Source organism: Peromyscus eremicus, chromosome 9 (genome assembly GCF_949786415.1).
Source record: "Peromyscus eremicus chromosome 9, PerEre_H2_v1, whole genome shotgun sequence".
Lineage (NCBI taxonomy): Eukaryota > Metazoa > Chordata > Mammalia > Rodentia > Cricetidae > Peromyscus > Peromyscus eremicus.
Genome location: NC_081425.1, coordinates 76,884,682 through 76,903,252, shown reverse-complemented (window position 1 = coordinate 76,903,252; position 18,571 = coordinate 76,884,682). Strand labels below are relative to the sequence as shown.

Here is an 18,571-nt window from a genome sequence, read left to right as displayed (position 1 = left end):
GGCTCTTGTTGGGCCAGGAAAACACAGCCCCCAACAAAATGCCACTCAGAAACACATCTATACCACAGAATCCCTTAGAGAAAACCTTTGATTCATGCCTGTAATAGAAAGAAATCACGTGGAAACTATTGGAGACTGTTAGAAGGATCTGAAAGTTCTAGGACCTTCAAAAAAAGGTCCATGTCTTTGCATTTACAGAAACCATGGCTCATCTGACTCCATCAGGGAGAAGGGAATCAGGGCAAAAAGACATTTTAATGAGTCCTTTTTGTTTTCACATTTTCTGTTCATTCTCCACCCATCCTCCACCCCACTTCCAATGTTTTAAATCCTCTAAAAACTAGTAACGGCAGCCACTATTTTAAAGAACTAATGTAGGCGCTGAGAACTTCACATATATTCACATCAAATCCTGGCAGTACATCTAGGAGAAATCAGAGGCTTGCGGGAGAAATAAGTTGCCTCAATATAGCCAAGATTCAAATTTGACATCAATGCTCTTCCACTAATTCTCACTTAACGCTCTGTTAAACACAAAGCGGTTTTCTTTCCTCCTGAAGTATTTCTCCAAACCACATCCTGCAAAAGAAAAAAAAGTGTCGCGGCAGCACCCAGAAGGTCCTCTTTGTTAGGTTAGTATGTTTTTGTCATGGATGGGAAAACAGAAAAGGTGAAACACGTGGAGAAGGTTGTCACCTCTGACCCTGGTCTCCTGGCAGAGATCAGTGAGTAGGCCCGGAACAAGGGCGATGAACCCAGGGCCGGGTTCCCAGTCCCTCAGTGTGGATGGAGTGCTGTCCTCTCTGGGCATTCCCCCACCTCCCTCCAGCTCCGGTCAGTGAGTCATGGAATGAGGATATGGGTCAAGGAGGTGAAGGCCACAGCCGCAGGGACCAGAACCAGAAACAACGGCAGACACAGGTGTCTACCACGTCCTCTCCACGGGCGCTTCCGAGTGTTTGCCAAAGCCTGCACATCTCACCACGGTCAGAGCCATTTGGCTTAGCCCTCCACCCTGGATTGCCTATGAAGCCTCCAAACGGCTCACCTTCCCTGAACTTGCAAACTGAAATAGTTCATTACTCTTGAGAGGCTAGCTGGCACAAACGGCCCAGTTCTTTCCCCACTCCATGAGGCTTAATTTTTAGAACACATTATTAACGGTCAGGAGACTCCAAGAAGAACTCTCCTGCCAAGATTTACTTGGCAAAGGGAGTTTATCTCCTTAAACACAAGGAGGAAAAAAATCAGTTCCAATCTTCTTGCTAAACTTTTCACCTATTCACTTAGGAGAAAAATCAGAACTTAATTTTTTTGTTTTGTTTTGGAAAAGGTCTCCCTCTCTAATCCAGGCTAGCCCAGAATTCTATATAGCCCAGTCTGGCCTTCAGACTCTGCCTCCCCCGTGCTGGGACTACCATAGGTGAGTGACCATGTCCAGCTTGACAATTCTACGTATTTTTTACATGAAGTTCAAACACCTAGTTTTCCAAGGCACTTACCTTGATCGTGAGAACAGACATGGTCCTCCACTCCTACCACGTACCTCCTCCCTCCACTCAGGGGGGGCACATGACCAGACACTGGGTAATTTGGAAGAACTCCTTCCAGAGGAGGGACAGGAACATCCGGCCCTGAAGGCTCTGGCCCTGCATCAGGGTTGGGCTGGGTGCTTCTGTTCTCAAGGTCTTCCTTGCCTGGAGTCAGGAGAGTTGCATCTGCCTCTGGAGGAGCCTGGGTCCGGGTACCCATATGATCCAAAGGCTTCGCTGGGTCCTTGAAATCCGGGTCCTCTACCTCTCCCACAGAGGCCCCCTGTTTGGTTTGAGGGTCTGAGGAAGCTGATTCTGTTTCCCGATAGGGTGGCCAGTCACCAGGGTGTGGCAAAGGAGTAGCCCGATCAGCATCTGGAGACAAGGTCCCACTTTCCAAGGGGCCTGGATCAGCCTTTGAATTGAATGATACATCAATTCTGCTGTGGCCTTCGAAGGCCTCCCCTGGGTCAACAGGTGGGTACTCAACATCCTCTTCATTCTCGTCGTAATAATCGAAATTGTCCTCCGAATAGCTCTCCAGGGCCGCAGCGTGGTTGAAGGAGTGCTCCAGAGCAGCCGAAGAGCGGGCTGTGGAAAGGTCGCCTCCAACTGTCGCTGGCCTGACACTGTCCAGGGGAACCCTGCTGCCGATATGAAAAGCCCACGCTCCAGGAATCCCCAGGTTGCTTAATCTAAGAGCAAAGGAAAGAGCTGGTTGTTACAGGTCCCCTCATCCTCCTTCACAACTCATTTCAAAACCAAGACTACAAAGATCCAAGCCGGATTTTCCCTGACGTCTGTCTAACAGCGGCAAACCTTCTAGGTAAGTAACTAAAATATCATGCTGGAACTTTGATATAAGCTGCTTTTTGTTTGGTATCATGTACGCAACACTAAACCATCCCCGTTATAAATCTGCTCTAAGCCGGGCGGTGGTGGCACATACCTTTAATCCCAGCATTCAGGAGGCAGAGCCAGGCGGATCTCTGTGAGTTCGAGGCCAGCCTGGTCTACAGAGTGAGTTCCAGCACAGGCTCCAAAGCTACACAGAGAAACTCTGTCTCAAATTTTTTTTTTTTCTCTGCAACCCAAAACCAAATGGGATGTTCTGCTTCAGTTCCTGCCTCCCTCCAGGTTCCTGTTCTGCCTGAGTCCCTGCCTCGGCTTCCCTCAACGCACTGTGACCCAGGATATGTAAGCCAAATAAACCCTTTCCTCCCCAGGTTGCTTTGGGTCAGGGTTTTATCACAACAGAAAGCGGACTGCAGCACCTGCTACAGTCCACCTAGATACAGAAAGCAGACTGCCATCCTTTATGTGATTTTCTATATCCACCTGCCGCGGTTCTTTATTTTTTGAGACATGGTCTCATGTAGCTCAGGCTGGCCTCCAAATCACCATGTAGCAGAGGATGACCCTGAGCTTCTCTTCCTTCTGCCTCCACCTCCCAAACACTGGGATAATAGGTGTGAGCTGCTGTGGTACTGAGCTCAAATCGGGGCTTCACGTCCGCAAGGCGAGCATTCTACCAGCAGGGCCTCCCCCCGCTCCCACTTGGCATGCTTATAGAAATCAATGTTGTAAATAAACAACACTAAAGAAGACAAAAATCCAGGCTGGTAAAATGGCTCAGCAGGGAAGCCTGCTTATCAACCAGAACTGAGAGCTATATCCAGATTCCAGACGGTGGAAGGACAGCAAAAACTCCCCCAAACAGCCCCCGCCCCAAACACACGGTGTCATTTTAAAAACTGAAAACCATCAGGTAAGAGGAAGCCCTAGGAGTCTGAGCTCACCCCCACAGCGGAGGTGCTGCAGCTGGGAAGCCTCTTGAATTTGGAAATGGACAGCTATAAAAGCTTCAAGGAGTAGGAAAATACAAATTATGAAAGAGTGAAGCTAAATAAATGCCTTCTAATGAGACATAAATCAATATCCTGCTGCTTGCCCCAGTGCCTGGTGGGAAACTAACCAATTAGTTTATCCTACACTCCGAGGTCATTTGGAATACTTCCTGACAGAAAGAATTTGTCTCCTAGAAAGAAAAACTGGATCATAAAATGGGATGGCCGTGCCTTCCTGCCTGAGTTCTTGTGAAGAACGAGGGAGAAAACCCACATTAAAGGCCCAGCACAGGCCCTGTGGGTAACACTTAATAACTACTCTCCCCTTCCTGAATGTGCAGATTTACATATTCAAAGGAGCACTGCAAAGATGCAGGACGCATGACCTCCACTGAGAAGGAGACTCCAGGACTAGGAAAACGACCTTCCCGTTGGAGATACACATCAGAGTCTCCAGAGAGCACCAGGAGCATGCTTGTGAGCTCCCGGAGCTCACAAATGTTGTCCTCACGATGTTGGGCATATATGACTCAATGTTTAAACCCACACTATGATAATACTGACAGAATCTGGAGGAAAGGGGCCTAGAAGACAGTGTCAAGCACAAAGACGCTGAAAAGGAGGCAAAGCCCTTTCTGGATGGGCAGGTGGTAGGGCTGTCACTCAAAGAAGTGGCAGGGCTGTCACTCAAAGCAGTGGCAGGCAATTCCCACACTGATTTCATGTTATTCTGTTGTTTATATTTTGTTTCATTTTATTAAGCATGGAGTACCCCAGATCTATCAGTCATTCCGGTGGCATCTCACTCTGCTCTTCTCTGGGCAATTCTGATTCTTTCTGGAAAGCATCAAAGAAAGAAATGAAAGAAGATGGGGAGTGTGTCCATGTGCATGCACGTGTGTGACACACGTGAGGGCCTTTACGGCTCTGGTAGGGAAACACAACTGCTTCTCCTCACAGGCTCTTTGCACACACAGACACATGTGCACACATGCACTCACGCACACACATGCACCCGCTTCCTGAGGCCATGCAGATGCCAAGTCTCTTCCCAGGAGTCTGTGATTCCTGGCCCTCCATGTTGTTGGTGTGCAGGGCCTCTGCCTTAAAATCGTAGTTATTTCAAGTGCTCAGCCCTCCTTCCAAGGGCTCTCCATACAACCCTGGGAGTGAGAGTCTTTAAGTTCCTGGGTAGGAGATGGGAACAGAGGGGGACAGAAAGCAAGGCGCTAAATTTGTTCTGGAATCTAGACTACACGGCAGGTGAGGAGACCCGCAATGCCCCGCATGGATCACAGAACAGGAAAGGACACAGAGGCTCTGTACAAAACATAATCCATGTTTTAGCGCTTCAGATCTGTGCTTGACCACGGCTTGGCCATTAATCCTGACACAGGCACCTTACTTAATTTCCTTGAGGTGATTTAAAAAAAAAAAAAATCGAGACGATAGCTATACTTACCACCTATAAGCCGAGTGAGTGAGTTTTATTTAATTAAGATAACATCTGCAAATGTCTTGTCACAATGCTTAGCAGATAGTAAGTGACCAATAAATTTCTGCTGAGTTAACCATATGCCCACCCTCCAGCTGCTAAGTACGACAGATGCATGCCCAAGGGTAAGGTTTTCCTATAACCAAGCGTGACGATTCAGTGCGGCTGAGAAGCAGCTAAGGGAGACCATGAAATAAGCAACGTGGGAAGAGCCAGTATTCCAGAGAAAAGCCAGGAGCCCACCCAGAGTCAATCAACCTCCTACGAGCACTAAGTGGACAGACAAATGCAGAATGGCCTATGGCCACACCAGCAGAAGAAGTCATCGAGGAGACTAAGAAGCAGATCTGTCTTTGACAATGCTGTGGGCAAACCTATGAGCATAATTTCCCTATCAGCATAATTTCCCTATCAGCATAATTTCAGGCGATGAAGCCAGAGGAGAAATCCTGAGACTTCTAAAAGCCTCAGCCATTCTCCCCTCCGCCCCAAGTTATATTACTTGTAATTTAATCTTCAACAATACCTGTTTGAAAGACTAAATCACGCTGCCTCCTCCTGAGTAATAATTAACCTGAAAAGCCTCCATTGAGACAGTTATTACTGGATATTTTTATGTGGCTCCAAGAATAATGTTGTTCCTAGCAAGCCCCAGTGGTTCTGCAAACACACACATAATCGCTGTTGGTTCTGGTTCCTGTGCCTAACAGCACAGGGCAAATAAAGGACCTTTTGTACGTTGGAGAGCCTGAAGCTCCAAGGTCGAACTTAGCTCCCGGTTTGGACCCAACGCCTTCCTTAGAAGCCACCAAGCTTATTATTCAATGGTCTCCGGTCACTTGCGATCATGTCCCTCCTAAGTGTCCTTCCAATGGAACAGCCCCGGCACACACTCCACATAACTTACTGGTAGAGATTTTTCACAGACTGCTCAGTGGTAGTCAGGCTGAAATACGGCACTTCTCTCTTCAGGTCGTCCGCCTCCCCTCGGCAGAAACCCACCCTAGCAGGAAGCTGCAGCTGGACATTGTAGGACTCTTTGGGGCGGGTTCCAAAGAACTGCAGGCCGTCGGCAGGATAGAGAAAGAGGGCGTAGGTATCAGATCCATCGGATGCCAGGACTGCCTGGAAAGTGTTCAGCTGTGGACAGACAGGAATTGCAAACATCCTTAACCAAACAAATAAACAAAAGAAGGAAAACAGAACAGAGGCAAGGTGCCAGAGTCCAAAATCCTTCTTAGGATTTCCCCACGTTGGTTTTAAACAGTCTCCTTTAGAATTTTCTTTCCAAATTGCAAGCATAATTTTGTAAGCTATACAAGTTACTATTCTAAACCTCTTCTACCAATTTAGATCAATAGTTGGATTATGCACAAGTGAAACACTGGTTAAGAAACTTCAGGATTGCGGGGAAGTGGAGGGGATGTGGAAGGGATAACTAACACTAAGGACACTTGACAAAGCCGTATGAAAACCTCCTTGTCAAAACACACACACAACAAAAGTTTAAAGGGAATTGCTTCACATGGGGGATAACGCTCCTCCCATCAGCCATAAGCTATAAAATAAAAACCCAGTGCACTCGGGAGGCAGAGGCAGGGGGATCTCTGTGAGTTTGAGACCAGCCTGATCTACAGAGTGAGTTCCAGGACAGGCAAGGAAACACAGAGAAACCCTGTCTTGGAAAAAACAAACAAACAAACAAAAACAGGAGCTGAGTGCCAGGTGTAGGACACCTCCTCCACAAGTTGTCGTGGTCAAGGGTGTTGCAGAGACGCCCGTAGCAATGCTGCCTCTTGTGATGGCTCAGGGTTACCCACCGGAACGTGATGATAAGGAGAGCCTACAGCTGATGAGGCTGCACATGCAGGTCAAAGGCCTTGGAGAAATCAAGCCAGCACTAACCAGGAAGCTTCCACCCCAGCTAGCACAGGCTGCTGAGGGAGGAAAGGCATCAACAGTCTCCCCTACTGAGACCACTGAGAGAGCTACAAAACAAAAGCTCTGGCAAGATGTACTGGCCGGGCGGAGGTGGCGCACGCCTTTAATCCCAGCACTCGGCAGGCAGAGCCAGGCGGATCTCTGTGAGTTCGTGGCCAGCCTGATCTACAAAGCAAGTTCCAGAACAGTCAAGGCTGTTACACAATGAGACCCAGTCTAGGGAGAAAAAAAAAAAGATACACACATGGGTGCAGTAAGCGGCATGGATGTTGTGAGGATAATCAACCTCTTTCTGGGTGGATTTACAGCCTGCTCGACAAGAGGAAACTTTTGTCTGTTATCGTAAATCTGGCCAACAACTCATGGCTGGGGAGGTTCCAAAGCCCTAGGGGTGAACCTATGGCTATCATTTTGTTCAATGGATATAATATCAAACTGCCTTCTAAATACCTACACCTTTAAACCGGTAGATTAGTGCAGCCCTCTGTCCTCATCCAGGGAGCATCTTGTTCGGTGGATGGTAGTTCATGTAGACTCATAACTAGTCAAAGTACAGAGAACACGCTATCTGTGGGGCGCTCAGCCATCTACATCAGGGGGTCCCATCTACAACATCTATTTCCCTGGAGGCTCAGGGAACATCACAGAAGAGCTGGAAGGAGTTTAAGAGCCAGAGATCAGAGGGAAAAGGTCAAAACCATGCTTGTCGATGACAGGACTGTTGCCCTCATGAACGCACAGGTGTGGTGACCCGCACAAGATCAAGCCACTCAACATTCCAGCACGGATGCCGGAGGGCACAGAAGCCCCCACCTGCAGCTGAGCAGATACTGACAGTTGATGACTGCTAGGGAGGAAGAGTAGGTGTGGTCCCTGGTGGGTGGACCACACTCCAGTGGGTGACCCCTCACCCATGCCCATGTGGGCTGTACTCACTGTACATGGTGGGTTATTAAAACAAATAAAGGACACAAAGTTGTGAGCGGACAGGAGTAGAGAAAGAGGGGGGAGTGAATACACTGAAATACATTGTATGAATGCATGAAAGTCTCAATAAACAACTTGAAAATAGTATATTTAAACATTTTCAAGATTGTTGTTTCTCCAGTCCAAACTCTTTTGAGAGGCTGAACAAGGAACAAAATTAACTTGTTCATTCCCATACCCCAAGTCCTCGTTTGTAATGTGTGTCTCAGCATCTCTCATTTGGATCACCCATTCATCCATCCATCCATCCATCCATCCATCCGATGTCCACTGCAGGCAAGCCTCAGTCAGGAACTGGCTGATCAAAAGACCTGTTCTCACAGCCAATTCTCTTCTTATCTTGTCACACTGCAGATGAGGAAAGAGACCCAGGGACTCGCAAATGTGCTTAAGGTTGGGCAGTGAGTAGTAGTGGCAGCCAGCGAGCTCAGAGCTCATGCCCTGCAAGTCAGCATGTGAACTCTACTAAGACATTCAAGGATCTGTGCTCTGGCCCAAGCTCCCCTCCCTGGCTTGGCTTCACTACACCCTCCACACAGTGTTTAATAGTCCCCACTCCTACTATGTGTTCTGATGCTGTGTTCGGATTTCCCTGCACCTAGAAAGCCCGATCCTTCAAGCACTGGTCCCCTGGGGCTCAGTAGTGTGATTCCCTATGGAACCCCTTCTGTCCTCCAGCACCCCTTCCATTGGCTTCTGGTATGCATTCAGCTCATGTTGCCTGGTTTAAGTTTTAAATTCCATTCACTAACCAGTTTTAATATTAATTCAACAGGGCCGAGTACTTGCGGAGCCAAAGCATCATGTCTGACTCGGCAGGCTCAAGAAGAAGCCAAGGTCAGTGACTAGGCCCCAAGAGCCCGCATTTTTCAGGAGAGAGAAACAGCCATGACTGGAATTTTCGGGGAGTTACTGGGGACAGGGATGGTGGCAGAGGCCACAGAGAAAGGAGGGTGTTCAGGACATCAGAGTGGGGGTGGGGTGGCGGCGGCGGCAGCCAGTGAATGTAGATAAACACTGCAGGAGCCCAAAGCAGTCAGAGGACAGATGGAGCTGAATTAACACCCAGGTGACTCCGGAATCACTCCTTGGTGTTTCATTTACTCAGTTTCAACAGGACTTTCCCGACTTTAGCACCTTCCTCCACCAAAGAATTAGTTCAGGGGTTGTGCTAGACACTACAGTCTGTTTCTCTCATTGATTGTATTTGTTTTACAATTTAAGAGGGAAACTGGGAAGGGATTTTGTTTTTAAAGACACATGCTTTATAAAGAAGATGAACGACAGAAAAATCATTACCTCCCCATGTTGCTAAACAAGACAAAACCGGGCACAGGAACAACCTCAACTTTGAATACAAGGAAGGAATGTGTCCTTGTGGTTTTTCTGTCTTGTTCCAGAACTTCTCAAATGTTAATTTTACCTTTCCATCATCTAACGCTATTGATTAGACTGAAGTTGGGCTGACTGGACAAAGAAATGTAGATAAGAATATGGTTTCAAGAAACACCAAATCTTCACACTCCTCTGTGCTCTCTACCTGGAGATCTGCTCACCTTCTGTTTGCTTTGTTTTGTTTTTAAAAAGGTTCCTTTATTCAGTTCCCACTACATCGATGGTTGTAGTTGTAGATTATCTCACCAGCAAAGCCTGACTCTTTTCCCCAAAGGTCCGAATCTCTCAAAACTGCCATCTCAGGTAGATGCCTAACACATGTCATTAGTCAGGGTGGGGCCAGTCACTGCAAGAGTTTTATTTCAGTCACAACAAAGTTCAACTAGGGAGATAAAAGACGCAGAGCGGAGAACCTCATCCTTAAATAACCAACTGTGGCGGCCCCTGGCATGGCGGCCACAGTCGACATCTCGAGATAAGCGAGAACCCAGGTTCTAAATTTAGACAAATTCTATAAGATAAGAGCAGTCTACGTCTGGAGAACTGAGCGGGAGGAGGGGAGGGCTGGAGAGAAGTAAGGAGGGCTGCCGTGGGGGAGTCTGGCTGTTAACTAAGGAATCTGCACCTCTAGTGCTTTGTTTATTCATGTCTACCAAAATGCCGAAGTGTCTTTTCTATGTCACCTTCTCGACAAGCACTCAAGTGTTTAATTTCCTTGTCTCCACTAAAATAGGCAAATACCAGAGGAAAAAAACAACAAAAACTTCCTTTTAATATAATTTATGATCCCAGAGTACACTCCAAAAGGAGCTGAGCTACTTGAAAACTACCCACACACGAACAGACCCCTTGTCGGGCTACAGACGTCCACACAGAATCGGTAAGAGGCCACTTCACAGGTCCTGAAGGGCCCCTCCTCACAGATACCCTTTGACTGGTTTCCAAGGGGAAAGGCCCTCATATTCCCAGAGACAAGCTTTCTAAGAGCCCTGAAGGGCTCGGAGGCTCTGAAGGGAAGCCCTCAGATGGACTGCCAGAGGCTACACAAGGGTCACTGGCTCTCAACCTCCCCGGAATCCCGGAGAGGAGAGGGTTTCTCCACAGGGCAAGGAGCAGTGCAGAGAGGAGCAGGCCAGAGCTGCCTAGCTACAGTGTCTCCAGTTTCCTGTTGAGAAAGAAAGCCTGAAGCCTTCGCAGAAACCCTGCAGGAGCCTGCATGTCCTTTCCAGATACAGAATATGGCCTTTCAGTGTTGAGAGGACACTGGCAGCGCCAGGCTGACGGAAATAAAGCATGCCATTTGGCAAGAGAAAAACATCAGCCAGCACAATGCCACCTTTCCCACAAGGGACCTGCCTATCCACCCTTACCAAAATGATAATGAAATTAGAAATGAGGGGATCCCTTCATGGGGACAAAGTTCACTGTCCTGTCTTCCTAAGGACATATGTTCTCTGAGTTGTAAGACCAATGAATTTTGGCCTCCCATGCCTGGTGTGAACACCAACCTCCTCTCAGTGAGAGTTCTTCTTCCCCCATCCCTGTGGGACAGTGGCATTTGAAGAGTGTTCCCTATTCACCTTGGTACTGCAGAGTTAAAAAAAAAAGGCCAAGACTTTCACGTTCCTGTAGTGTGTCTTCCCTCATAGGCAGGCTTCAGAACGACACGAGCAGCTTTTTAACCCGTTTTCAAAATATCTGGCTATTCTCTATGCTCCTTGTCATCACAGACTTGTGGTAAACTACACACACACACACACACACACACACACTTTTTCTGGACAGAAGTTAAAAAGCCAAATCCAGGCAAATCCAAAGTTCTTGATCAATGACTGTCATCTCTGTATCAACTTAACACGCACCATGCCCATGTCAAGGCCTCCATTGGCCAACTGTGATGGGTACTACTGACTGTCAATCAAACCATATCTACAATCGTCAAGGAAACAGCCACTGGACATGTCTCTGAGAAATCATCTTGGTTAATTATGATGGGAAGACTCACCCTAAATATAGACAGCACCTTTCCCCTGAGCTGGATGAATCCCGAACTGCATACCAAGGAGAAAGCTCAGAACCAGCGCTCACCTTTCTCTGCTTCCTGGCTACAGATACAACGTGGCCACAGCCCCAAGCTCCGGCCTCCATGACTCCAATTACACAGCCAGCCGCTTTTTCAGGTATCCCAGGAAGAGGAAAGGGCTAACACGGCATCCTTCCACTCATCTTAAGTCACTGTCCTACACCCCGTTATCCTCCTCACAAGCATCAGCATCCCCCCATCTTTCTCCCAGGACACAGCCTCGCTCAACACAAGCTCTCCTGCCACCTCATTCTCAATTTCCATTCTTGTGGTCGTCCTTCCAACCCAAACGAAATTCCTAGTCAACAAAGACATTTCACATACTGCATAACTCAGTTCTCGATAACCCCTCCCCCAATGAAAACACAATAACCCTCCCTTGAAAACAAAAACACACCGAACGAAAGAGTACATATCAGTACTCAGCCCTTGGCTCTCTGAAGTGACAGTTCAAGAAACCTCAGATTAACTGGATGGACCAACGCTTTCTTATTTGTTCACATATTTTATGCAGTTACACCATGACATTCCTGCATGCCAGGTGGAACATTCTGTCACACCCAATGTGAGCGTCCACGCAGAGAACGAACATTAACAGAATCACTTCACACTGTGAAGATGTCATTCCTGATGTTATTTCCAGTAACTGTAATATTAAGATTACTACACCAGATGTAAGAAAACTATGTAGAAACCACAGATCCTCCAGGCAAAGGAGATTAATATGTGCCAAAAATCTACCTAAAAAAAACAAAAACAAAAACAAAAAACAAACTAACAAACCAAGAGCTCAATCCTAGGGCTTTCAAGTATCCGGAACAGCCTTCCACAGGAATGACTGAAAACACATCCTGTGCACACAGCCCTCACCGAACAGAGCAAATCCTGAAGCCCCAACAGCCCATGGCAATATCTGAACAGTGACCTGGACAGAAAAGTTAAAAAGACAGAAGAGCTACGGAATTTTCTCCATCCCACTTCCCAATGAAGAAGAAAAGATACAAAAAACAGACAAAGCAAGAAACAGTGATTCAGAAAAGCCTCCAAGTAAGGAATACTTACAGAGGGCCAGAGGGTGGTTCAGCAGGTTAAGCCCTTGCCTAGAAATCCGGGTTCAATTCCAGGAACCCACATGGAAGGGGAGAACTGGTACCAAGAGGTTCTTCTCCTGAACTCTGCACATGTACCATGGTGTGTGTACACACACATCATACAAACACACATACCATACACATCATCCACACACCATCCACACATATACTATCCACACACACACTGTACACACATCATACATATACCACGCACAAACAATATACACAGACACATACACACACATACCATGCACACACACACCATCCATATACACCATGCACAGTGAATACACACACCGTCTACACACACATCACACACACCATCCACACACATGCATATATCATACACACACCACATGCACATATACACACACCATATACATACCATGTAGACACATACATCATACAGACACATTCCTATATACACACACATACATAATACACACTCATACACATTATGCACACACATCATACACACAGACATACATATTCACATCCATCATTCACACACCATTCACACATAATACATACCAAACACAACATGCAGACACACATCAAAACACACACAGACACATATATCATACACACACAGGCAGACAGATAGGCAGACACAGACACACACACACACACACACACACACACACACACACAGAGTAAGATAAAATGAAATTAACAACCAAATCCTTACATAGAGCTCTACCATGGCACTGTTCCATTGCGGGAACAAAAGGACCAGCACCTGGACTTATCAAGCCAGTGTGGGAAAGAACATTCCTGAGCACCTGCACACCTTAGATTTCAGAGAAAACCACACCTCCGCTCGTTCTGATGACAAGCCTATAAAGCCGGGACTGTCACCTCATTCTACAGCTTAGAAAATGAAGGCTGAGGGGCCACCTCTTCCAAGACCACTTCCGGAAGTGTCTTCCACTCCGTCAGTGACTTCACAACCACCGGGGAGGCTTCATGAGGGAAGAATTATTGGGCCATTGGATGTGGGTCAGTCATAAAGGACTCACCTAAACTTCATGAGGACCTGTGTTCAAGTCCCAGAACTGCCAAACTGAAGGAGTGGAGAAACGGTTCAGTGTGCCAAGGGCTTGCTGTACAAGCATGAGAACCTGAGTTTGATCCCTAGAACACACATACACACACACACACACACACACACACAAAAAAAAAAAAAAAAAAAAAAAAACCACGAAACAAAAAACAGTCATGGTGTCTTAGGTCTGTAATCTCATAGATGGAAAGGCAGCCCTGGGGAGCGCACCAGCCACCTATCCTAGGTTGCTCAGCAGATTAAAGGCATTTGCCATGCGAGCCTGAGGACCCGAGTTCAATTCCCAGATCCCACAATAAAAGTAGAAGAGAACAACTCCAAAGTTGTCCTGTGACCACACACGTGTCACAGCACACACGTGCCCCCGCCACAATAAATAATCGTGCAAGAGGTGGAGGGGACCTAAGGAATGACACTCAAGGTTGTCCTCCACACAAGTGTGCAAACACACACATACACACCAAAAGGAGAAAGAGTCAAAGAAAGCTGCTGATGAAATGAGAACATTAACAAACCAAGCTCATCCCCGGGTGCTGTGACCTTCCAGTCAAAGAAGCCCTGCTACACCTAGGACCCTGCCCCAAGACCCCAGAGCCTCTTTGCAAACGCTTCTTGCTCTAATTCTTCTTCATCTTTCTTTTTTCCTGTTAAAAAAGGCCAATTCAGCCGTGCGGTAGTGGCACACACCTTTAATCCCAGCACTCGGGAGGCAGAGGCAGGAGGATCTCTGTGAGTTCTAGGCCAGCCTAGTCTACAGAAGGAGTTCCCAAAAAAAAAAAAAGATCAATTCAGCTTAACTCTCCTCAGGAGCAGCAGAATACTAATTTGAAAGTGACAGTGACATCACAAGTGTCCCTTCCTCCGACAACTTCACTCCAGTTCACACTTCTTTTGAAGGAAATGTAGCTCCAAGAACTGTCCAAATCCTAAAGCCACAAAGAATAAGATGCAAACCTGATTTAGTGGAAGTCTTCTGGGAAAAAAAAAAAAAGCACAACTGTTACTCTGCTTTCTTGATTCATGCGTAGAAAAGAGGTCTCCCCTGAACAGTATGAGAAAGGAAAACACCGAGAGCTGAAAAGCTTGCCTTTGCCTCACTTAAGGCAGATTTGGAAATCATTTTCTCTTCAGTCATCTGTGATAAAGAATTCTTGCACTTATCCTCTAGGACTGTATCTAGAAGACAGTATACTATAAGAAAATGTAATGAAATATAAGACTTGGTGACCTAGTTACCCGCATTAGGAGTGTTTATTCTGTTTTCTATTATAAACTTGTTACACAGGATTTTAGATAAATGTTTAAAAAATAATGAATGAATGAGTGAGTGAATGAATGAGTGAGTGAGTGAGTGAATGAAACCTAACAGCTGAGCCTATCTTTTCAAGCCCTCTAGCTGGCCCAGGGCGCAGTGGGCACAGAGAAAGCAGTGTTTGAGTTGAATTCTGCTGTACTCTGCTGAACTGTAATTAAGATGTCAAACCCACGCATTACAAGGTTAGTCAGTAAACAGAACTAGAATGTCACCTGTCAAGTAAGAAACCGTAATTTCAAACGCCGTTTATTTCCAAGCCTTTGCTGGACTTCAGGAAACAGGTCTCTTCCTTTAAGAGCACAGCCACCATTGGTTAGGAATCAGCGACAGTGGGCAAGCTCTTAACCTCCTAGGGAAGACTTCGCTATTTCTGTAGCTAAGAAACACTAGGAGTTACGGTAAACATGGCTTTGCTCCTGGTCTACGCCGTTTGACACCCAGGTGGAATTTCACAGAAGGGCTCTGTCTCTACCTACACCAGGAAGGAGGCAGTCTACCCTGACCCCACCCATGCCCATTTCACATGTTGCCAAGCCCCAAGCCTGGGTGCTTTCTCCAGTGAGACTGCAGGACACAGACTCCTGCAGAGCAGAAGGATGCAACTGTTACCTCAAGGGCAACGTGGCCAAAGTCACAAAGAGCTTATTAAAAAGTGCAACCTTTCCGCACGTTCCTGGGATGTCAGCTAAGGCTGTGCAGTGATGTGACTCTTAAAAAAGCATTTCATGGGGGGGGGGAGGGGCTGGAGAGATGGCTCAGTGGTTAAGAGCACTGACTGCTCTTCCAGAGGACCCAGGTTCAATTCCCAGCACCCACATGGCAGCTCACAACTGTCTGTAACTCCGAGATCTGACACCCTCACACAGACATTCATGAAGGCAAAACACCGATGCAAATAAAATAAAAATTAAAGTGTTCCAGGGGGCTGGAGAGGTGGCTCAAGAGCACTTGCTGCCCTTTCGGGATGCTAGTTCAAATCCCCAGACCCACGTCAGTCAGGCAGCTCACAACTGCCTGTAACTCCAGCTTCAGGGAGTCCATGCCATCTTCTGGCCCTACTGACACCAGCAGACACAGAGAAACATACACATGAACAAAATAAATAAATAAATTAAAAAGCGCTTCATAGTATTAATTATAATAATTAGTTATAATAAAAAGACGGAAACAACACTGAGAACTGTCGTAAATGCACTGGGTGAGATCTTACTTTGTCATTATAAATGTTACGTAAATATAGTGACTGAGTATATACCACCAGGAGGAAGAAGCGTTGAGACAGCAATATGCATACTGCTAACCCACTACTGTTAATGGCAACAATGATATTCGTAAGAAATAGCTGGAATTCTAGCCCGGTGATGGTGGTGGTGCACACCTTTAATCTCAGCACTCGGCAGAGGCAGGCAGATCTCTGTGAGTTCCAGGCCAACCTGGTCTACAGCTGAGTTCCAGGACAGTCAGAGCTACACAGAGAAACCCTGTCTCGAAACAAAACAAAACAAAAACAAACAAAACTGGAAATCTACATTAAAAAAAAGTGTTTAACGATGATCGTTCCTTTCTTAATTTCCTGAATTTTCCAATTTTTCCTTCAATGAACATATCGTTAGAAATATTTGTGTACTTATAGTTGACTCCAGAAATAAACCATAAAGTGCCTTGGGTCCCCAGGGTCTTTAGTATCTGCACCTCAGTCCCTCATTTCACTAAAGCTGTTTTCTTTGCCGGTTTAGCCACATTATGGACCCTTAGAACACTCCCAGAGCCAACTTCACTCCCAAGGCGCCTAAGCACTGGTTTCATCCGGTTCAACAGGCAGGGGAAGAAACTCCAAGCCAATCCCTTAGTTCCCACTCAAAATCCAAGCCCATCCCTTCAATTTGCTCAGCTGCCGGGCATCCCTCTCTTACCTCCCCCGAGGGCGCAGCCCCGCGCCTGACCTCCTCGTAGGCGCCCACGTGCTCCCAGGTGGCCAGGAAGGCGTGGGTAGGGGTGAAGCTGGACGCGGACCGCGGGAAGCCTGTGCGCACGTAGCGGGCCGCCAGACCCAGCACAGCCGGGGAGGTGTCCTCGCGATACAAGATCCGGCCCCGGCCGTGACTAGTGTCGATGTCAGCCAGGAAAGGGGCGATGGCTGGGAAGTCAGTAGGAAAATCATCATCCACATACTGAGTCTCCCTGGGGAAGTCCTGGGTGGAGATGATGCCGTTGGTACCCACCTGCAAGAAGGACCAGGAGGGTGAGATGGTTCAGCGGCTAAGGGCACTTGCCTCCAAACCTGACCACTTGAGATCCAGGACCCGGACCCACATGGTGGAAGGGAAAAAAACTGGTTGTTCTCTAACCTTCACACTCACAAGGTGGAGCGTGAGCTCCGCCCCCTCTCATAAACAATTTTAAAAGGACAAAATAGTGGTGGTCGCTCCAGCCCAAAATGCAGCCACCACGTTCCTTCCAGTCCTATGCGCCTACCGTCCCTTTGGAGAAAAAGGCTCTGCTCGAGCCAGGAAGCCTCCCTCTCCTCGCCGATTAGGAGACACATCCAGGACAACCCGCTCAATTTCGTTGACGGCCCTCACCCCTACCCCACCTCTCCAGTGTAGTGCGACCCACAGGTGTGGCCGTCCTCGAACCCGTCCGTCTTTCCACTACTGCACGCCCTGGGCGCCGCATGTCCTTGAGAGGACAGCTCTACCGGCGTGCACAGCCTCCCACCGCCCTAAACGCCAACTCCCCTGGCAGCCTCAATATGGCCCATCTTCCTTCCTGCCTAGGATGCCAAAGTTTAGAAGGGTAGGGTCTTTGCGGCCCCTTGAGAGATGATCCTTATTCCTGCACAGCAGGGGTCACGAGGCTGCAGCATGGTGGCAGAGCCTGGCCCCCAGAGAGACGACAGCTGGGCATGGAGGCTGGTTGTTCCACTCCAGGGACACCCTGGGGAGAAGCTACGAGACTAGCACCCAGCCGCGCACCACCAGGACCTGAACTTACGTAGAGGTCGCTGAACTGGGCATCGTAGAAGCGTAGGGGTACTGCCAGCTTCACGGCTGCCGAGCTTTCGTCGTCGCCCTCTGGCAGCAGCTGGTCTCCCCGCGACTCTCCGTAAGGGAAGAGCTGGTCAGGACGCAGAGCCCCGACTCGCGACAGCGACAGCAGCAGCAGCAGCAGCAGCGACGGCGGCGATGGCGGTGCTCGCCGCCCGGCTGTCGGGTCCCGAGACATGCTTGCTCCTCCCTGGCTCTGCCCTTCACTCCGCGCGTCTCAGCCGGCCGTACTGCCTGCCAGTCTCCAACCTGGACCTCTGGTCCGCACTGCGGGCCCGCCCAGCGCGCTGATTGGCTACGGTTCTTGGACGTTAACCAATCAGCAACTCTGAGAAAGTTCGCCAGCGGCCACTACATCTGGTTCTCATTAAGTTTTCTAAGACTGCGGTAGTTCGCTGGAGCGGCTGGGCCGGGAAGGTGAGGCTGCTGGCCCGTTGCTCCTAGGCTGTCCCCCTCCCTCCAGTACGGGCCACCACGCTGCAGGAGGTGACCTCACGCCCTGGCGGGACCCCTGGCGCGCGTGCAGCTGCAGGCTGGAGCGACTGTGCGCGCTGGGCTGGCGGAGCGAGGGAGGGTGATGGGTGACACACTGGGGTTCGCGCCCTGCCCTAGGGTCGGGGTTACCCCTCTCGCTAGAGGCCAGGCCCTCGGATAAAGACTCAAAGGAGCTTTGTCTCCATCCCGGGACTGCTCCGCCCCACCCAAGTTTCCTGCTGAGAAGCTCGGCTTTGTGAAAGGCTGAGTCCCAAGTTCCATCCAAGCGTTGGCTAGCGCT

The 18,571-nt window shown here is 48.3% G+C and overlaps 1 protein-coding gene across 1 annotated transcript in view; it reads right to left on the bottom strand.

The window, feature by feature from the left end:
* Positions 1-18,009, bottom strand: part of Nid2 (nidogen 2) — a 59,572-nt gene extending 41,563 nt beyond the window's left edge. The window contains exons 1-4 of the mRNA XM_059273785.1: positions 17,744-18,009; positions 16,663-16,971; positions 5,782-6,014; positions 1,503-2,227 (exon numbers count right to left, since the gene is read on the bottom strand). Of these exons, the coding sequence (XP_059129768.1) occupies positions 1,503-2,227; positions 5,782-6,014; positions 16,663-16,971; positions 17,744-17,974 (1,498 nt within the window). The 5' untranslated portion in view covers positions 17,975-18,009. The remainder of the gene's footprint in view (positions 1-1,502; positions 2,228-5,781; positions 6,015-16,662; positions 16,972-17,743) is intronic.
* Between the last annotated feature and the right edge of the window lie 562 nt (positions 18,010-18,571).